Below are 22,193 nucleotides of genomic sequence, written 5' to 3'. Positions count from 1 at the left end.
GCCGGTTGGACGATTCAAGGGTCCGATTACAATTTTATGACCACCCCTGATACTGAGTCTTGCTCAAACAATCTCAAACGAAGCTTCAGTTTCTGTCTCAGTGGATTTGAATTTCTTGTCTACAAATACATTGCCTCAATTTCCCATTAGCCTATCCTTCCAACATACACTTAAATTTTTACCAAAAATCTCATTGCTATCAATTTCAGGTTTAACCAGCTTCACTGCTTTTCAGGAGCTCTTCAAACTCCGGCACTTTGTTGTGAATGCTTCGGCAGTTAACTTCTGGGATTTTAATACTCTCACCTGTGAGCAGCATTTCTTTCAATCTTCCACTGTTACTTCTGGGTTTCCTATAGCTCTCATTATCTGGATTGAATGGAGAGTCACCTAATGTAGAAACCCTTGTGTGCACCCCTCACACAATCAGCTACACGGGTATCAGCCTCCGATGTGTAGTGCACTCCCGACCCATTTAGGGGCACCCTACAATTCTCTCTCAACCCTATGGCACAAGTCCCGGAAGTTACAGCCTAGCTTGTCACAGAAGTTTCAAAGTCTCCGTTTCCGTCCATCTGTTCGACTCGGCAAAGAGTCCACAGTCAGTTCTGGGGACAGTGCTGCAAATTGTGAGCTTCGTTGAAACTCCGTGCACAGTGTTGGTCTTCTCAAGTGTCTCTGCCATTGCTGGAATGATCCGAGTATGACCTCAGAGCCCAGACAGTAGGCACCATTAGTTTCAACGTGCGCCACGGTCTGCAGTTCCTCGCACCCTGTTCCCTCAGTGGCTGCCGGAATAGCCTCTTGAACGTGTTGAATGGTGCCCCGTGCATAAACACGTGAGTGCACCTGGTGTCCTTTCCTGCCCCTTGCTGCCATTTTCCTAATGGGTACCATCATTTGCCATACATCGATTGGCCGACAATTAATAGACCCTTACCCTTTCGTGTTTGCCTGCTTTTGACACTGGACAAAACAAGTTTCCCCAAAATATTGTAATGTTGTTGTTACGTGTGTCTGTCATTCAGCGCAATTAGTATGTTGTAGAACTCTAGGTCTATCGCCTCTTTATTCTGGCCTGTGATGTTAACCAGTTTAAGGTACAGTCCTGTTGAAGATAGCCATTGTTGTGATCTGATGACCTGTATGAAATAAAGTCTCTTTCATGAGTTCATATGCATGTTGGGATGGTACTATTTTTCCCACTACTTGTACATGTTTTGTGAACATCATATTGACTTTTTCTATTCCTTCCATAGCACCTATCTTCAGTTTTTTCCATATGATCTCTGTATCATATGTTGTGAGTGGCACCACTGCCTCTTTACTTCTCGATAGATTAATCATGTTCAGCATACTGAATGAGGCTTGGATTGCTGCTGGTGCTATTGCTGCTGCTGCTGCTATTCCCTGAATATTCGTACTGAAAGATGTTACTGTCATCTGTAATGTAATTCCCAGGCATTTATATTTTTACTTACCATTTGTAGTGGTATGTTATATAGAATTATACTGTCTTTGGATGAAATTTTTGCTCCCTTCCTGAATGTCATATGAACATTCTGCTCTCCGTTTATGTTTACGTCATTTTCTCTTTCCCAAGTTCCTTGTCTTTGTAATGCCTTCTATATGTCCTCTCTTACTGCTAATCCTTTCTCCCGCTCTTTCAAGAATCTTTTCGTTTTTAAAACCCGTCAGCCCACTCTGTTCTGAGCGGGTGTTTGTAACATATCTTGAAAGAATTTAGTTTCTTCTCTCCTACTGTCCCCCCCCCCCCCCACCCCCCCACCCCGAGTCCAGGTTTCACTGCCATAATGTGCCAAAGTCTAAACATAGGCTATGAGAAATATTTTCCTGATTTCAAAGCTAGTCCTTTTTAGAGTCAAATCATCTTCTCCTCCTCCTCCTCCTCCTCCTCCTCCTCCTCCTCCTGCTGCTGAAAGCAGTTAATTTCTTGAGCAAGTTGCCTTCTGACATCTGCTTTGCTCTGTCCATCAGTACTCACCTTATTTCCTAATTGAGTCACCTTTTTTTTAAGTAACTTTTATCTACACGAATTCCTATATTGACTTTCTCTTCTTCATTGCATGCTGTCACTTTTGTACTGGATTTTTTTAGTTTCGTATTACAATCTTCCGTATACCCTTATTCGTTCTAATTAACGTGGCTGCAAGATCCGAACTGTCAGTAGAACAGCTACTGTATCATCGACATGTCTCGATATGTATATTCTTTAGCTTGTATTAGTATACTTGCCTGTGAAGCTTCTCCAGTGTTTTTAAGTGCCTCTTCTGTATACAGATTAAAGATAGTGATTGTTAGTGTACGACCTTGTTGGACATTTTTTTAATTCTGCATTTCTTCTTGGTTTATCCTTCCAGTAATAAAAGCTTTGTCATTTTTCTTAATTCTGCACTTTTTCTTGGTTTATCCTTCCAGTAATAAAAGCTTTCTCATTTTTGTAAATGTCCCATATTATTTTTTGATCTTTATAGATGTTCCTGCTTTTTTTCAAAGCCTTGAGTATTTTTTGTTCTGTAGGAATGTTTCCGTACCTAACTTATAAATTGATTACCCAATAGTAGAACAAGGTACAGTAGGCACTGCATGACCGCATGAGAACAATGTTTGCACACGGTAAAGGAACACATCTGATAACTGATTATGCAGCTGCAAACAAACAGACGAAATAACCTCGTAATTCATAAGTTCTTAACAAAGTCACTCAACAGTGTGGTCGGTTCTGGAAAAGGTGCGGTGCAATAGATGAAGTGGACACTGAGCAAGGTGGCAGTCTCATCCCCGAGTTTCACCAGCACGATATTCCATCGCGAGGCACGGAATTAATAGTCTTCGGCTGGAGATGTGGCACGAAACACCATTTATGTGCCCAGCTGTGTTGTAGCCACGTGGCACGTCCATAGTGGTGCGAGCACAGAACAGGAACCCATGTTGACACCGTGAGGAGGGGGAGGAGACTGGTCCAAGCCCCATGAGGATGAGGAGGAGGAGGAGACTGGTCGAGGCTAGAACGGCGAAAGTCTCACTACAGACCGAGCTATTTTTCTCTGTTTGTAGTCGGTGACCATAGTGTGCACGTATCCGGTTCTGTGGGAAGATCGACAGCTTTGGACAGAAGTAACACACAAAGCGAGAAACTTACTTTGTTAGCAGGTGGGTGTTGGGAGCGAAGGGCATACGGAACTGCTTCGACACGTGCGACGGAAGGCTGCTTCAGTCCCACTTGATATTATCAAAGGCTTTTTCTGTGTCTGTGAAAGCTAAGCATGTAGTTATACCCCAGTTGTTTCTATACAGCTAATAATAGAGCTAGTATTGCTTCTCTGGTTCCCCGGTTATTCCAGAATCCGGACTGATCTTCTGAGAGTGTACATCTAACTTTCTGCTCTTTGCAGTTTAAGGCTGTTGTGGTTGTTATTTTAGGTACGAACCACCAATGGCGAGAGGAAAAAAATAGAGAGAGAGGGGTGTCGTTAATGGAGTTGAAGTCTAGAAGGGTGGTGGGATGGGAGGATATATTGCGATGGAGAGTACTTTGTGTACCTCTGTCACTTCCCCAATTGTACGAATGGTCCACAGGAAGAATGTTTGCTAGTAAACCGTACCGTGATTCAGGAGGCCCGTCTCGTAGTGTCTGCCGCTGGAGGTGGCCGAGCACCACTGAGATGCTTCTGCGGTTACTAAATGAACCTGTAACATACATACTGCTCTTTGTTGGAGCACTATTTTCTCTATTAATCCTCTGTGGTAGGGATGCCAACTTGACGAGTAGTATTGGTCGAATGAGGGTTTAGTAAGCTACCGTCTTTGTGGGTGGACTACATTTCTCGAGGACTTCAGGAAAACTAGTGCGGAGTGAGAGGGTCACAGTGGTCCGTGTGGTGTAACAGGCGCTCGGCTCTTTCGAGCCGTAATGCGATAACATTTTCTGTGCTCTATTAAGTAGCCGATGCCACAGTATCGTGAGTTGCCTACGTGTATGTCCGCTTGCGTACAGGTGACGAACAACCCGACGCTGTGGCGGCTTTACGCACAGCTGACATCGAGCCAGGAGGTGCAGACCCCGGAGACACTGCAGCGCACAGCGCAGTACCTGCAGAGGGCACACCGCTCTGCTGTGCAGGACCTCCGGTGGGCTTCCGACCGGCAGACCGCCGCCGACGTGCTCGGCCTCTGTATCGAGTTGGTTGACGGTAAGGCATTTGATTGCAGTGCAGTGTGGAAGTGTCTTGTAGAGGTCAGTGACGGTCTTTTGTTCGGTATTTGTTGACGATAGTCATTTCGTTTCATTTTATTTTCCTCCAGACCTGTGTCCACTAGCAAGCAACTTCTGCCTTTACTTATTATTGGAGTGTTTAATTAGAACAAAAATGTGCTCGAGCTTACTTCTGCAAATTGCTCTGGCAAGTTGATTTCAGATCCGTGCTGCAAGTGCTTCCACTAGAGTCAGGTTTACAGTATCGTGCTTCGAAACCAGGGCCGCTGCAACTGCTGTTGTTTTATTGTTACTTTTATTAACAAAAAAATAAAAAAGAAATGTTTGGTGAAGATACAGATACACAGATGTACATATCTTAAGTTTTCAAGAAATTAAAGGACTCCAGTCTGATTAAAAATTTTGAGAATCTCGTATGCGAATTTCAAACATCTCTTGTCTGTAGTAAAATAATCGAGTATTCAAAAATGACGTTGAAAAATGTGACAAGCTATGTCACCCAGAGATTGCCTTTTAAGTACTGCTCAGTATCCACAAACATTATTAATTACTTTTATTGCAAATGTAATTCATTTATCTTTACACTAACAAGAAACCTCAGCTTCAATATGAATAAGTTTGTATGGTCTTGTGCTTTCCCCACTGGTGAAACAAAGTAACAGATAATTCATTTTGAACTTACTTGGCTGACTGGCCAATTATGTATGTTTGAGGGACCCAGTGGTACATTTGTCTCGACTCACCTGTCTTCGCACCATTATCTTTTTCAACACAGAGATATTTGTACTGGTATTGAACAGAACTACTTCATCTTTCGGCAACCTTTAAATTCCGCAAGTAATTGCAGCAAGATGCAACAACTGTTTTCATTAACTTGTGGAAGCTACTTCTGAAAATTGACGGTGCTGTTTCCATGTCATATAACTCGCAGAAGTAGCTTCCGAAAGTGACTTGTGGAAGTTTACGTGCTGCTGGACACACGGCTTTAAAAATAATGCCATCCATCATTTTCATATTGTGTATTGTACGTGTAGCATATTAATCAGTCACGCGTTAAATGTCATATGAAATAAGTTTAGTGACAAAAGGCTTGGAACCAGTAAGTAATGTCCGTGATTAATTTTAGTAACTGGTCTTTCTAAAACTTTCTTGATTTGCTTCTTATTGCAATATTTGTAGTATCTGCATACAAAACAAACTTGGCATTTCATAACGTTTCTGATGAAAGATATTGATACATACAAGAAAAGGTAAGGCCTCTACGATGAATACCACATGCAATTAGTTCTCAGTTGGATGGTGACTCACAGCTTAATACAGGACTCTCTCATTTTGACACAATTTGTTTCTTGAGAGACAGGCACCATTTTCCAGTATTTCCTGTTACACTGTAGTATTCTAATTTACTTAAAGGCTATTGTGATTTGCCCAGTCAAACTCCTTCAGAAAATCACAGAACATATCAGTAGCCTGCAATTTATTATCTAATGAATTAAGACATTAATGCTGTACAGTGTTTGTAAATAACATTCTCTGTATCAGAGCTTTGTCAATATGTTATTTGTAGTGATATGGTTAAGAATCTGCTTGCATTATGAACTTTTCTAAAATTTTCTAGAATTCTGAAAAAAATGAAACTGGACAGAAGTTCAATAGTATTTCTTTTCTCCTCTCTCATACAGAGCTCCTATATCACAGCAAACATCAGCCAATTAGGAAATGTGATAAACGTCTGCTAGCACAAATAACTTAATACATTACTGAACTCAAAATATTAACAGAGTTAACTGAAAAGTGTTCTTCTATGACAACCATGAAACTTTCTGATTTTAAAGTTTTTTTATGATGAAAATGATTTCTACTTGTGTAGTGAGGTCCATATTCGTATAACTGAAGTTATTTGTAATGTCCGATCCGCGATCTTGCGTGGCACAATCTACTGTACCTGACAATCCCATGTTTTCAGTAACAGTCATGAAATGCTTGTTAAAACATTTCGTAATACTACACCTTTACCCGTGTATCATTCATTCTTAAAATTATCTGCTATTTCTCATCCCTGGTTCTACCAGACTCTTTCACTACTTCTCAAATTGTCTTTGTTTATTACCTGTTTTGACTTTATCTTTTTCTAGTAGAGCATTTACTTTCACGCTATTACATTCACGTTATTAAAATATTTTGCAGATTTCCCCATAACCATTTGTGTACTTTTTCATAAAGAGGAGTATACATGACTTACCGGTGGGTGACTCCTACCCTGTCGACAAATTTCTTAGTAGACTCGACTTATATACAGTGTGCAAAATTTCAGGACGAAAGGAAAGTAAATGAAACAAATACACAATGAGATGAATGGAACTGACACTTCCATTCAAAGACAGTAATTACACTGAACTTGCCATGATCCATGATTGTCCCCTGGACATTACAGAAAGTGGGACACAGTCCTTCATAGGATGTGTGATCACCATGGATGGAAATCAATGTTTCCAGTGTCCTCCCACACTGGCCATAAATTTTTGTAGTAGTGTGTTCCATTTCTCCTCGAACACAGTTGACAACTGCTGCTTTGTCGTTAGTCGTACGGATGTGCTGCAATAGATTCCTCGATGCATCCCCCGCATGCTTGAGGGGATTTAAATTGTGTGTGTGTGCGCGGGAGGGGGGGGGGGGATGCACAGGCCATTCCATTGCCAAATACTTTTCCATTCTGAGAACTACTCCATCTGCACAGATCGGTACAATCACACAATTTCATCCGTAGAAATGAAGTCGGTGCCAAAAGCGTCTGTGAAGATACACATGAAAGGAAGGAGTACAGCATCAGTAATGTTGATTGGTGAGTGTACTGGGTTTAGAGGTTTGGAAGTCAGTGTGTGTATGCAACTTTACACCTCCCTACACCAGAACATCTAGTCCACCAAAACGATCATATTCGACAATGTTCCTGCATGCATTACATACCCTCATATGGCAATAGGTGGAAACACGTGGTGATCTCTCACACTATTAAGAACCATGTTCTAACTTCTGCATTGTCCGTTCAGTGTACATGAATGTTCCGTACTTATTTTCTGTTTGATAATGTGTGGCTACAGTAGCCTAAAAGTTGTTGTATGCACCTCAGCATAATATTATTTTCATGTTTTGTACAAGTTTGTTATTGCCTGTTAAATGAGTTCTTCGATACTCGTGAGGACCATTTAACTTAGGATCTGTGGGAGGGCATCAGTATATATTTTTTTAAAACTTGCATTACATATTCTTGTTTAATAACGAGTTTTGCATCCTCAAGTATCTCCTGACTGTGAATCAATGGAGAAAAAATATGTCTATAATCTTATCTCATCTACTTACAAACAAAATAGTCTGACAGCTCGAGACAGTCACTTGCCAAAGTTCGTTGACGCTTGTGCTGAATGAACCCCCATGAACCATGGACCTTGCCGTTGGTGGGGAGGCTTGCGTGCCTCAGCGATACAGATAGCTGTACCGTAGGTACAACCACAACGGAGGGTTATCTGTTGAGAGGCCCGACAAACGTGTGGTTCCTGAAGAGGGGCAGCAGCCTTTTCAGTAGTTGCAAGGGCAACAGTCTGGATGATTGACTGATCTGGCCTTGTAACAATAACCAAAACGGCCTTGCTGTGCTGGTACTGCGAACGACTGAAAGCAAGGGGAAACTACGGCCGTAATTTTTCCCGAGGGCATGCAGCTTTACTGTATGATTAAATGATGATGGCGTCCTCTTGTAAAATATTCCGGAGGTAAAATAGTCCCCCATTCGGATCTCCGCGCGGAGACTACTCAAGAGGATGTCGTTATCAGGAGAAAGAAAACTGGCGTTCTACGTATCGGAGCGTGGAATGTCAGATCCCTTAATCGGGCAGGTAGGTTAGAAAATTTGAAAAGGGAAATGGATAGGTTAAAGTTAGATATAGTGGGAATTAGTGAAGTTCGGTGGCAGGAGGAACAAGACTTCTGGTCAGGTGACTACAGGGTTATAAACACAAAGTCAAATAGGGGTAATGCAGGAGTAGGTTTAATAATGAATAAAAAAATAGGAGTGCAGGTAAGCTACTACAAACAGCATAGTGAATGCATTATTGTGGCCAAGATAGATATGAAGCCCACACCTACTACAGTAGTACAAGTTTATATGCCAACTAGCTCTGCAGATGACGAAGAAACTGAAGAAATATATAATGAAATAAAAGAAATTATTCAGATAGTGAAGGGAGACGAAAATTTAATAGTCATGGGTGACTGGAATTCGTGTGTAGGAAAAGGGAGAGAAGGAAACGTAGTAGGTGAATATGCATTGGGGCTAAGAAATGAAAGAGGAAGCCGCCTGGTAGAATTTTGCACAGAGCACAACTTAATCATAGCTAACACTTGGTTTAAGAATCATGATAGAAGGTTGTATACATTGAAGAATCCTGGAGATACTAAAAAGTATCAGATAGATTATATAATGGTAAGACAGAGATTTAGGAACCAGGTTTTAAATTGTAAGACATTTCCAGGGGCAGATGTGGACTCTGACCACAATGTATTGGTTATGAACTGTAGATTAAAACTTAAGAAACTGCAAAAAGGTGGGAATTTAAGGAGATGGGACCTAGATAAACTGAAAGAACCAGAGGTTGTACAGAGTTTCAGGGAGAGCATAAGGGAACACGTGACAGGAATGGGGGAAAGAAATACAGTAGAAGAAGAATGGGTAGCTTTGAGGGATGAAGTAGTGAAGGCAGCAGAGGATCAAGTAGGTAAAAAGATGAGGGCTAGTAGAAATCCTTGGGTAACAGAAGAGATATTGAATTTAATTGATGAAAGGAGAAAATATAAAAATGCAGTAAATGAAGCAGGCAAAAACGAATACAAACGTCTCAAAAATGAGATCGACAGGAAGTGCAAAATGGCTAAGCAGGGATGGCTAGAGGACAAATGTAAGGATGTAGAGGCCTGTCTCACTAGGGGTAGGATAGATACTGCCTACAGGAAAATTAAAGAGACCTTTGGAGATAAGAGAACCACTTGTATGAACATCAAGAGCTCAGATGGCAACCCAGTTCTAAGCAAAGAAGGGAAAGCAGAAAGGTGGAAGGAGTATGTAGAGGGTCTATACAAGGGCGATGTACTTGAGGACAATATTATGGAAATGGAAGAGGATGTAGATGAAGATGAAATGGGAGATACGATACTGCGTGAAGAGTTTGGCAGAGCACTGAAAGACCTGAGTCGAAACAAGGCCCCCGGAGTAGACAACATTCCATCGGAACTACTGACGGTCTTGGGAGAGCCAGTCCTGACAAAACTCTACCATCTGGTGAGCAAGATGTATGAAACAGGCGAAATACCCTCAGACTTCAAGAAGAATATAATAATTCCAATCCCAAAGAAAGTAGGTGTTGACAGATGTGAGAATTACCGAACAATCAGTTTAATAAGCCACAGCTGCAAAATACTAACACGAATTCTTTACAGACGAATGAAAAAACTGATAGAAGCCGACCTCGGGGAAGATCAGTTTAGATTCCGTAGAAATATTGGAACACGTGAGGCAATACTGACCTACGACTTATCTTAGAAGAAAGATTAAGGAAAGGCAAACCTACGTTTCTAGCATTTGTAGACTTAGGTAACGCTTTCGACAATGTTGACTGGAATACTCTCTTTCAAATTCTGAAGGTGGCAGGGGTAAAATACAGGGAGCGAAAGGCTATTTACAATTTGTACAGAAACCAGATGGCAGTTATAAGAGTCGAGGGGCATGAAAGGGAAGCAGTGGTTGGGAAAGGAGTGAGACAGGGTTGTAGCCTCTCCCCGATGTTATTCAATCTGTATATTGAGCAAGCAGTAAAGGAAACAAAAGAAAAACTCGGAGTAGGTATTAAAATCCATGGAGAAGAAATAAAAACTTTGAGGTTCGCCGATGACATTGTAATTCTGTCAGAAACAGCAAAGGACTTGGAAGAGCAGTTGAACGGAATGGATGGTGTCTTAAAGGGAGGATATAAGATGAACATCAACAAAAGCAAAACGAGGATAATGGAATGTAGTCGAATTAAGTCGGGCCATGTTGAGGGTATTAGATAAGGGAATGAGACACTTAAAGTAGTAAAGGAGTTTTGCTATTTGGGGAGCAAAATAACTGATGATGGTCGAAGTAGAGAGGATATAAAATGTAGACTGGCAATGGCAAGGAAAGCGTTTCTGAAGAAGAGAAATTTGTTAACATCAAGTATAGATTTAAGTGTCAGGAAGTCATTTCTGAAAGTATTTGTATGGAGTGTAGCCATGTATGGAAGTGAAACATGGACGGTAAATAGTTTGGACAAGAAGAGAATAGAAGCTTTCGAAATGTGATGCTACAGAAGAATGCTGAAGGTTAGATGGGTAGACCACATAACTAATGAGGAGGTACTGAGTAGGATTGGGGAGAAGAGGAGTTTATGGCACAACTTGACCAGAAGAAGGGATCGGTTGGTAGGACATGTTCTGAGGCATCAAGGGATCACCAATTTAGTATTGGAGGGCAGCGTGGAGGGTAAAAATCGTAGGGGGAGACCAAGAGATGAATACAGTAAGCAGATTCAGTAGGATGTAGGTTGCAGTAGGTACTGGGAGATGAAGAAACTTGCACAGGATAGAGTAGCATGGAGAGCTGCATCAAACCAGTCTCAGAACTGAAGACCACAGCAACAACAACTTTGATAATAGAATCCCAGTGCGATGTTATTTGAGCCAAAACTCTTGTTTTTTCAAATTGTATTTTATGCCCGTTTTCTAGGCGCTGTTCGGCCGCGGCTGACTTCTCAAGTTCTCTGTGGTTTGATATGTCCGAATGCTCTGCACGACACTCTGCGACATTGTGAATGGTTTGACCTGTGTAAATACTACCACATTCACACGGGACACCACACGTGGCAGGATCTCGAAGACCTGTATTGTCTTTGAGAGGGCGTTACATATCTTTTATCTCGGAGGCTGACTGGAACAGTGGTCGTAGTCTGTGTCTGCTCAGTATGTGCCCTATCTTGCTAGTAATTGTGCCACAGTATGAAAGGAATGTAGCTGGCTCGGCTTCATCCGCCAATTCACCAGGCGTCTTTCATCAGTGGCACTTGAAACCTTCAGTTTCTTCATTGTTGTAACAATTTTCTCAGAAAGTGTGCTTCAAATTCTGAAATTCAGACTCTATATGGCCATCGTCAGATATAATCTTTGTCCTGTGTATTGACGTGTTCAGAACACTTTTTTAGTATACAGGGTGGTGAAAGCTAACGGTGTTTTAAGTATCGGTCGATATGTGTAGACCTCCTGCTCACTGGATGACTTGAGGCGGCCTTCTGTCGTAGGAAGTTGACCTGCTGTTGCCAATGACACAAGAATAAATTTACCAAATGAATTCTAAATTTGTTGGTCAAAAGTATTTACTGTCTCATTTATTTATGGTTAATTGTAGCAACAAATGATTTCCTGTGTTCAAAACCCGCATTTTTTTCTCAGTGAGTGGAATGTGTCTTTTCTCTTGTAACCACACGGTGGACTAAAGACAGGAATAGATACACCATAAAACGAAGTGTTGTGTGTGTCCAATAAAATTTCACACACGCGAACTGCACGAGTGTGTACAAATACTTGTTGGGAAACTAAACCTGTTTAGAGAGGTCGCTTCATCCTTCAAATATTTGTGGCGTTAAAGTGAAAAAGACAATAACGAGATAATTGAGTGTAGTGATGACGAGTAAACTGTCGAGGTACTGCATATCTAGTCTTAAACTTTGGAGAAACACACTCTATTCAGTTCAGAACCCGTGAGAGGTTTCCCTCCAGTATACTCCTAAAATATGACAAGTGGATTTAAGTGATGGGCAGTATTAAAGTCTTGCAATTACAATTGGACAACAAATTCAAATGGATGGAGCATACAACAGAACTGCTAAAGCACCTACAGAAATCTTTATTTGCAGGGCGGATGTTGTCAGGCAGAGGTGACGTAGACACAAAAAAGCTAGCATACTTTCATTTCATAATGTTATAAATGATCATTTTTTGGCTAACTGATCGAGCCAAGTTAAAAAAAAAAAATGCAGGGCAGATGATGTCAGACAGAGGTGACACGCACATAAAAAAGCTAGCATACTTTGATTTCAGAATGTCATATGAGATCATTTGTCGGCTAACTCGTTGAGCCAAGTTAGTTTGCAAGTCAAAAAACATAACTAGAGCTACATGAAATTTGCATATGTTATAAATGTGAAATGTTTCGAAAGTGTAAAAATTGGTTACTGCAACGCTACGTGGGTATACGCTGAGGTGACGAGTCGTGGGATAGTGATGTGCACGTGTACAGATGACAGTAGTATCCTATACATGAGGTATAAAGGGCAGTGCATTGGCTGAGCCGTCATTTGTACTCGGGTGACTCGTGTGAAAAGGCTAGCAATTTGACTACGGCTGCACGAGAGGAGTTAACAGACTACCAATGTGGAATGGCAGTTTGAGCTAGGCACGTGGGACATTCCATTTCGAAAATTGTTAAGGAATTCATATCTGAGATCCACAGTATCGATAGTGTGCTGGCAGCAGATAAGTGATGCAAGTGCCTTTCCTAACGGCACACCGCCACCTGCAGTGCCTCTCTCGGGCCGATGACTGTATCGATTGGACCCTAGATGAACTGAAGACAATTGCCCGGTCAGACGAGTCCCAATTTCAGTCGGTAAGAGCTGACATGTTCGAGTGAGGCACAGACCCCTCTGAGCCGTGGACCTGAGTTGTCGACGAGACCCTGTGCCGGCTGGTGGTGACTCCGTAATGGTGTGGGCTGTGTTTACACGGAATAGACTGAACCGATCACTGACTGGAAATGGTTACATTCAGCTACTCGGAGACCATTTGCAGCCGTTCTTGGGCTTCATGTTTCCAAACAACGGTGTACCGTGTCATTGGCCAACGGGTTTGAAGAACATTCTGGACAATTTTAGGGAATGATTTGGCTACCCGGATCGCCCCTCGTGAACCCCATTGCACATTTATAGGACATAATGAACAGGTCAGTTAAGGCACAAAATCCTGCAGCGGCTACACTTTTGCAATTGTGGACGGCTATAGAGGCAGCTTGGCTCAATATTTCTACACGGGTTTCCAGTGACTTGTCCTTAAGTCCATGCTCTTAATCTTTATGGTGTGTGTGTGTGTGTGTGTGTGTGAGAGAGAGAGAGAGAGAGAGAGAGAGAGAGAGAGAGAGATTTAAATGTATAAACACACTGAAAAATATCAATGCTAAATTTTCAAAGTTCATATGCTAACTTCACATAGTTCTGCTTATAACATAAACTATTTGTGGAGTGAACTCACGAACTGGGGATACTAACCAATTACTTAATTTTGTCATAAATAGTGGAATCAGTACTAGAAATAATCTTCACAAAGATTTAAATTACTTTGGTCCAGAAAGGTGTCCATTCTCGAGGAACACACATTTTCAGTAAAGTGACAGCAGCCTTAGAAGTTCAACTAGCAATAAAGTTCAGTTTAAGAGTAGCGTAATGTATATTGTTCGTGGTCAACTCTTCCTCCATTGATGAATTTCGTAGTAGAACTGACTTGTGTGTACATATGTTATGGATGATGTCAAATAACATGAGTTACATAAAATCCGACCTGCAAATCTGCAGTGCAGTAATATGACCAGTGTAAATAAGCATTGTAACTGAAATGATAGTTAATTAGACACCCTAGCTGCAAACAGGCGTTGATATACTTCACTGGGGACATGTTGAAAATGTGTGCCCCGACCGGGACTCGAACCCGGGATTTCCTGCTTACATGGCAGACGCTCTATCCATCTGAGCCACCGAGGGCACAGAGGATAGTACGTCTGCAGGGACTTATCCCTTGCACGCTCCCCGTGAGATCCACATTCCCAACATGTCCACACCACTACATTCGTAGTGCCCCTAATAGATGTTTGCCCATCATACTCATTACTCGTGGCAGATTAATCTACCAAGTCCCATAAGAGTTCGGGCATAGCGTGTGCGTTCACACAAGAAGGTCAATGGCCGGGAAGCCATATTTTAACTATATATGACGGTAGTAGCTTGAATATCTTTGTCGTCAAATTCTGAGCCCTTTGCAGTTAATAGCATTTTGGAGAAATTGCCAAATGGCTGTTTATGATGATATATACGGGATAAAAGGTTTGGACCATTGCTCAAATGAACTTATTTGTCTGGACTCTGTGTGTGCGCAGAGAAAGAAAATCGTATATATGATGAATTGAGAGCTCAGTTCTTCAGTTCCGTGGCAGAAATTTTTAGTTCCCCTGTCTGACCTGACCTCTTTGAATGTCTTCACTGAAAGATGGCAGGGCAGTCTGTAAGTTAGCCTTGTTAGTGTTTTGTGTAAAAGTTTTCTTTGTATTTCCGCATCCTCTCACTTTCTGTTACTGTTGCTCTGTTCAGCCTACCTCCAGTGCTTCCAGAAGTTTCCGACAAACCAGGGCCTCCAGATGCTATCTTCAGGAAGACTATCGCTTAAAAGTGTCCTTGCGAAGGTTAAGGTAAGATGTGACTTTGTTTTCTCCATTGTTTATGTGCAGTACTGTCAAGTAGTATGCATGTAAAAAGTGCATATAACAGAAAAAGAGAGAAAGAAACAGAGGTGTGAAGCAACAGAAAATAGATGGTCCTCAGAGAGAGAGAGAGAGAGAGAGAGAGAGTGTGTGTGAGTGAGTGAGTGAGTGAGTGAGTGTGTGTGTGTGTGTGTGTGTGTGTGTGTTTGTTTGTTTTGCAGGTACTGTACCTTTCAGACAGCACTAGCACACAGGATCAAGAGATAATCATAAAGTTTTAATTAACATCTTGAAAAAATATAGCATTTTTGATTAGGTAGTCATTGAACAACCTAATTATTTGTGAAAGAAGTAATGGAATACCATTCTAAATTGCATTAGGAAGTTTTCTTTAGTTATGGTGACTACTTTTGGACATGCATCCATTCTCAAACCGTCCATCTTTGTAAGTGACTGAATACTATTATGTATACATGTGTAGAACAACAATAGAAAATTATTCAAATGGTAACACTGTAGACTAGTTACAATGAGCAGCAAGAATTTGCACATTTTCATTGTTAAGAGAGTGTAATCAGTATACAGGGTATATCAAAAAGAATCATCCGATTGGGCATGTGTATATTTCTGAAACTAATAAACATATACAATGAATTTTGTTTCTTGATGAACAGGAATCTCAAAAACTTTTTTACCTTTTCATAGGTGTTCATTATGACCCCCTTGAGATGCATGGCATATGACAGTGTGGTATTCTAATTGTTCGCACACTGCAGCATTTCTTGAGTTACAGCTTCCACAGCTGCTGTTATGTGATGTCTCAGTTCATTCATTGTTGTAGGTAACCCCCCCCCCCCCCTCTCTCACACACACACACACACACACACACACACACACACACACACACACACACACACACACACAAGAAATACTCCCATACAGTCAGGTCCAGTGACCTTGAAGACCTGTAATGTAAGGCTGAATCATTTGATCCAGTGTGACCAATCCGTCGTTTGGTAATCGGTTGATTTAAATTTCCCACACATCCAGATGCCAGTGTGGTGGTACACCATCCTGTTGGTGAATGAAGTCATTCAAATCAGTCTCCAACTGTAGGAAAAGAAAATTCTCAAGCATGTCGAGATACATGCTTCCTATGACAGTGTTCTCGGCAAAGAAAAATGGACCGTATACCTGTTCCTGTGACACCGCACAACACACATTAAATTTTTTTGTGGTTGTTCTGTACCCCATATTCTCACATTATGATGGTTCACCTTTCCATTTAAATGGAATGTTGCCTCGTCACTAAACACTAAGTGTGGAAGAAAACTGTCATCCTACATCTTGCCAAGAATTAAATTACAGAACTCCACATGTTGCCTGTCACCTTCATGAAGAGCTTGCAGTACCTGAATTTTGTATGGTTTCGCGTGTAAACATAGATGCAACACATGCCAGGCGGACGTCAGGGCATGTTGAGCTGTCGAGCTGCACGGCAAGCAGATTTCTGCGGACTACTCGTGAAACTACGTCGGATGCATTCGATATCTGTGTCAGACACATGGAGACGGCCCGGCACTTTGTCTTTACACAAACAACCTGTTTCTCGGAATTGTTCATGCCATTGTCTAATGCTCTGTGCTGGAGGAGGATCCACACCATACCCAGTACGAAAGTCATGCTGAACAGTTATTACTGACCCACACTGCACAAAACGTAGAACACAAAATGCTTTCTGTTGTCCCGTCATAATTTTTACTAGAAGTGAAGCGGGCGCACACTGCTGCTACCTAGTGGGAATCATTTTCAAATTTGAGTGTTTGCTTTTTCCAACAGTAAATTGTTCATGAATATATTTCGAGTAACATAATAGTTACGATTTTTTAAAAATTGGATGATTGTTTTTTATACACTCTGTATTTATGAAGCAATTTGTGACATTACCTTTATAGTCATTTCTTTCTCAGTCATTGTCAGTGTCTTACACTTTTAAAATCAGTCACTGGAAGCAGATTGATGGTAATTTTGTCACTTACCTGTCTCTGTGTACTGCGTTATTGTTGCTGCTGTTGTTGTTGTCTTCAGTCCTGAGACTGGTTTGATACAGCTCTCCATGCTACTCCATCCTCTGCAAGCCTCTTCATCTCCCAGTACCTACTGCAACCTACATCCTTCTGAATCTGCTTAGTGTATTCATCTCTTGTTCTCCCTCTACGATTTTTACCCTCCACGCTGCCCTCCAATACTAAATTTGTGATCCCTTGATGCCTCAGAACATGTCCTACTAACCGGTCCCTTCTTTTTGTCAAGTTGTGCCACATACTCCTCTTCTCCCCAATTCTACTCAATACCTCCTCATTCGTTATGTGATCTACCCTTCTAATCTTCAGCATTCTTCTGTAGCACCACATTTCGAAAGCTTCTATTTGTGCAAACTATTTATTGTCCATGTTTCACTTCCATACATGGCTACACTCCATACAAATACTTTCAGAAACAACTTCCTGATATTTAAATCTATACTCTATGTTAACAAATTTCTCTTCTTCAGAAACGCTTTCCTTGCCATTGCCAGTCTACATTTTATATCCTCTCTACTTCGACCATCATCAGTTATTTTGCTCCTTTACTATTTTAAGTGTCTCATTTCGTAATCTAATTCCCTCAGCATCACCTGACTTAATTCGACTACATTCCATTATCCTCGTTTTGCTTTTGTTGAAGTTCGTCTTATACCCTACTTTCAAGACACTGTCCATTCCGTTCAACTGCTCTTCCAAGTCCTTTGCTGTCTCTGACAGAATTACAATGTCATCGGCGAACCTCAAAGTTATTTCTTCTCCATAGATTTTAATACCTACTCTGAATTTTTCTTTTGTTTCCTTTATTGCTTGCTCAATATACAGATTGAATAACATCGGGGATAGGCTACAACCCTGTCTCACTCCTTTCCCAACCACTGCTTCCCTTTCATACCCCTCGACTCTTATAACTGCCATCTGGTTTCTGTACAAATTGTAAATAGCCTTTCGCTCCCTGTATTTTACCCCTGCCATCTTTAGAATTTGAAGGAGAGTATTCCAGTCAACATTGTCGAAAGCATTACCTAAGTCTACAAATGCTAGAAACGTAGGTTTGCCTTTCCTTAATCTTTCTTCTAAGATAAGTCGTAAGGTCAGTATTGCCTCACGTGTTCCAATATTTCTACAGAATCCAAACTGATCTTCCCCGAGGTTGGCTTCTATCAGTTTTTTCATTCGTCTGTAAAGAATTCGCATTAGTATTTTGCAGCTGTGACTTATTAAACTGATAGTTCGGTAATTTTCACATCTGTCAACACCTGCTTTCTTTGGGATTGGAATTATTATATTCTTCTTGAAGTCTGAGGGTATTTTGCCTGTCTCATACATCTTGCTCACCAGATGGCAGAGTTTTGTCAGGACTGGCTCTCCCAAGGCTGTCAGTAGTTCTAATGGAATGTTGTCTACTCCCGGGGCCTTGTTTCGACTCAGGTCTTTCAGTACTCTGTCAAACTCTTCACGCAGTATCATATCTCCCATTTCGTCTTCATCTACATCCTCTTCCATTTCCATAATATTGTCCTCAAGTACATCGCCCTTGTATAGACCCTCTACATACTCCTTCCACCTTTCTGCTTTCCCTTCTTTGCTTAGAACTGGGTTGCCATCTGAGCTCTTGATATTCATACAAGTGGTTCTCTTCTCTCCAAAGGTCTCTTTAATTTTCCTGTAGGCAGTATCTATCTTACCCCTAGTGAGACAAGCCTCTACATCCTTACATTTGTCCTCTAGCCATCCCTGCTTAGCCATTTTGCACTTCCTGTCGATCTCATTTTTGAGACGTTTGTATTCGTTTTTGCCTGCTTCATTTACTGCATTTTTATATTTTCTCCTTTCATCAATTAAATTCAATATCTCTTCTGTTACCCAAGGATTTCCACTAGCCCACGTCTTTTTACCTACTTGATACTCCGCTGCCTTCAGTACTTCATCCCTCAGAGCTACCCATTCTTTTTCTACTGTAGTTATTTCCCCCATTCCTGTCTATTGTTCCCTTATGCTCTCCCTGGAACTCTGTACAACCTCTGGTTTAGTTAGTTTATCCAGGTCCCATCTCCTTAAATTCCCACCTTTTTGCAGTTTCTTCAGTTTCAATCTGCAGTTCATAACCAATAGATTGTGGTCAGAATCCACATCTGCCCCTGGAAATGTCTTACAATTTAAAACCTGGTTCCTAAATCTCTGTCTTACCATTATATAATCTATCTGATACCTTTTAGTATCTCCAGGATTCTTCCATGTATACAACCTTCTTTCATGATTCTTAAACCACGTGTTAGCTATGATTAAGTTATGCTCTGCGCAAAATTCTACCAGGCGGCTTCCTGTTTCATTTCTTAGCGCCAATCCATATTCACCTACTACGTTTCCTCCTCTCCCTTTTCCTACTGTCGAATTCCAGTCACCCATGACTATCAAATTTTCATCTCCCTTCACTACCTGAATAATTTTTTTTGATTTCATCATACATTTCTTCAATTTCTTCGTCATCTGCAGAGCTAGTTGGCATATAAACTTGTACTACTGTAGTAGGCGTGGGCTTCGTGTCTATCTTGGCCACAATAATGCGTTCACTATGCTGTTTGTAGTAGTTTACCCGCACTCCTATTTTTTTATTCATTATTAAACCTACTCCTGCATTACCCCTATTTGATTTTGTAGTTATAACCCTGTATTCACCTGACCAAAAGTCTTGTTCCTCCTGCCACCGAACTTCACTAATTCGTACTATATCTAACTTTAAGCTATCAATTTCATATGATTATTTAACCTAAGCTGCTTATCAAAACGATCAAAAACATTATTTTGTTCGAGCTATTAGTGATTCTTTTTTAAATGCGAGTATTTCCAAACATTTGTCATATAATAATATTCCTGTTTAGGGAGAAGGATCTCACGGGTACTGGAGGTTCTTAGTGTTTGTTACAGTTGGAATCTGATAGTTATTGCTAAAGTAATGAATCGGGATATTCATTGTTCTTCAGGTGTATGTCCACTAGCAAGTTAAGTGTTGCAAGTTTCTTATAGAAGTAGCTTCTATAACTTCTTTGTGGTGGAAACACCCCCTAACAAGTCAGTCACTAAGTTCTGTAAACTTCCAGAGGTAGCTTCCAAAAAAGTTGGTGGAAACAGTTTCTTTCATATTAATGCAGATGCTTGCCAGGTTTTTTTCTGGTGTTTGCAGCTCACATTGTTGCACCAATAGAAGTACAAGACAAAACAGACTTATTTAAATTTAATCTCGTGTTAGTGTAAACATGAACATATTATATTTGAAATAAATACTGTTTGAGGAAATTGAAGAGTAACTAATAGGTGATATATTGGTGAGTGAGCTTGATGCGTTTTTGTGTCCTGTTTTCAAATACTCGATTGTACAGTAGGCAAGTGATGTATAAAAACTTTCTCAATCTTGTGTGCAAGTTTAAATCGGATTGGAGTCCTCCAATTTCACAAAAAACTTAAAATAAATACACCCTCTGTATAGATGTCTTTACCCAAACATTTCTTCTATTTTTGTTTTACATCACAATTGTCTTTAATAATAACATCGTGTCAACCATGACATGACATGTCATGGTAAACTTCTGTATGTGACTCACAAAGGGACACAAGTGGAAACACCCAAATAAGTAATTGCAGGAGTTACTTGTTAGTGGAGAGACACCTCTAGAGTAACTAGGTGTTCGGAAATCTGAGCACTCAAACCTGGTGCTGTGTATTGGTAGCTCAACATTTGCAATATTGTGCAATTTGGTTTGGGGCCGCTATCAGTGAAATAAATGTACAGTACATGTTAATGCCCAAATGCAGGTTCCTTTTGTATGAAAAAGATTTAAACAACACCACAATTTGCAGGCAGGAACAACAAAAGACACCTACACATTAGATTTTGGTCTCCAGCCTTGTCAGAAAAAGGAAACACACATTCATTCATTCGCGACCTGCACTCCCAGAGAAGGGGTCATATGCGTGGCCGTGGCGTGTGCTTGCTCGTGACAATCTGTGTGTGTGTGTGTGTCTGTGTGTGCGCGTGCACACATTTCCTTTTCTGATGAAGACTGTGGCCGAAAGCTAATGTTCTAGTGTCTTTCAAATGTGCCTGTCTGCAACTTAACATGTCATCTTCACAGTAAGTAGCAATCTAAGTAGCATTTTCCGTATGTGGTTGATGTTCCAACCTGGAGATCCAATTATTAAGTAGTAATAATAATAATCCATGTACTGTTTTTGTGTGTGTTTTTGCTTTTTTACTTCACTGATTTGTTGTTTTCCATGTAGCAAGAACAGACTGATCTGGCATCAGACACCCTGTCAGAGGAACTGAAGGATTTGGTGTCAACTCTGGAGGTGAAGTTGGAAAGCATCGAATCGGAGATGGCACAACTGCGTGGCCAATCGGAGCAACAGTGAGCTTTCCTGAGATCTCTCACTTCACTGTGCTATACTGAACAATAATGCGAATGTGCTCAAGCCAGCCAGCGGCAGCTTTCCATTCATCTTGGGACTGTGTGACAGTGGCATTGCATTGCATTGACTGTATTAACACTGATATGCAGTGGAGTGAATGGGTCTGGATGTGTCACTGGTATCAAGATAGTATACTTTGTACATACTAATAAAGACATGGAATTGTGATCTCTGCATTCTTTTTCACTGTGAAATATTCCCCATATTCTTTATGAAAAGCCTGTCTCTGTAAGTGACTGGTGGAAATATGCAAGGGGACTGAAATAGTATGTCAAATGGAAATTTTAATTATTTTGCGTTGCTATAGTTTTTCTTGACAAGGAAATCCACACACACACACACACACACACACACACACACACACGCACGCCAATGGCATAGTGATCATAATGCCACCCTGTCCACCAGCTGCTTGTTGTTGAAGTGTTGTTCCTCGAGATGCTTTTGAATGCAACAAAATACTGGGATGTGCCCTGACTGTTTTAGAACTGCAAGGCCTGGAAAGAGAGAGAGAGAGAGAGAGAGAAAACTTTGGAGGAAGAAATTCACTCATACTTAATTACTGAAAGAGCTGGAAACTACCGAAATTATTTAAGAATGGACAAGAAATTATTCTGAGCTGCTACAGCTCATCAGGTCACATTTAACAAAGAAGAATATTGGTTCACAATGAGAGAAACTGCGAGGGAAGAGTCCAAGCTGTATCCTAAATGACTTCATGTTCACTATTGTTTGTACCTTATATTACAATATCCAGTGTTGCAATTTCAAAATTAGTAAAAAGAATGTCTGCTGTGTTTTCCACACTCCCTAA

At 40.9% G+C, this 22,193-nt stretch overlaps 1 protein-coding gene across 1 annotated transcript in view; it reads left to right on the top strand.

Annotated features, from left to right (window-relative positions):
• Positions 1-21,547, top strand: part of LOC126210065 (tetratricopeptide repeat protein 27) — a 132,393-nt gene extending 110,846 nt beyond the window's left edge. Inside the window, exons 14-16 of the mRNA XM_049939185.1 lie at positions 4,019-4,214; positions 14,716-14,813; positions 21,191-21,547. Of these exons, the coding sequence (XP_049795142.1) occupies positions 4,019-4,214; positions 14,716-14,813; positions 21,191-21,322 (426 nt within the window). The 3' untranslated portion in view covers positions 21,323-21,547. The remainder of the gene's footprint in view (positions 1-4,018; positions 4,215-14,715; positions 14,814-21,190) is intronic.
• Positions 21,548-22,193: the final 646 nt, after the last annotated feature.

This window comes from Schistocerca nitens, chromosome 10 (genome assembly GCF_023898315.1).
Source record: "Schistocerca nitens isolate TAMUIC-IGC-003100 chromosome 10, iqSchNite1.1, whole genome shotgun sequence".
NCBI lineage: Eukaryota > Metazoa > Arthropoda > Insecta > Orthoptera > Acrididae > Schistocerca > Schistocerca nitens.
This window is presented reverse-complemented; position numbering and strand designations above follow the sequence as displayed.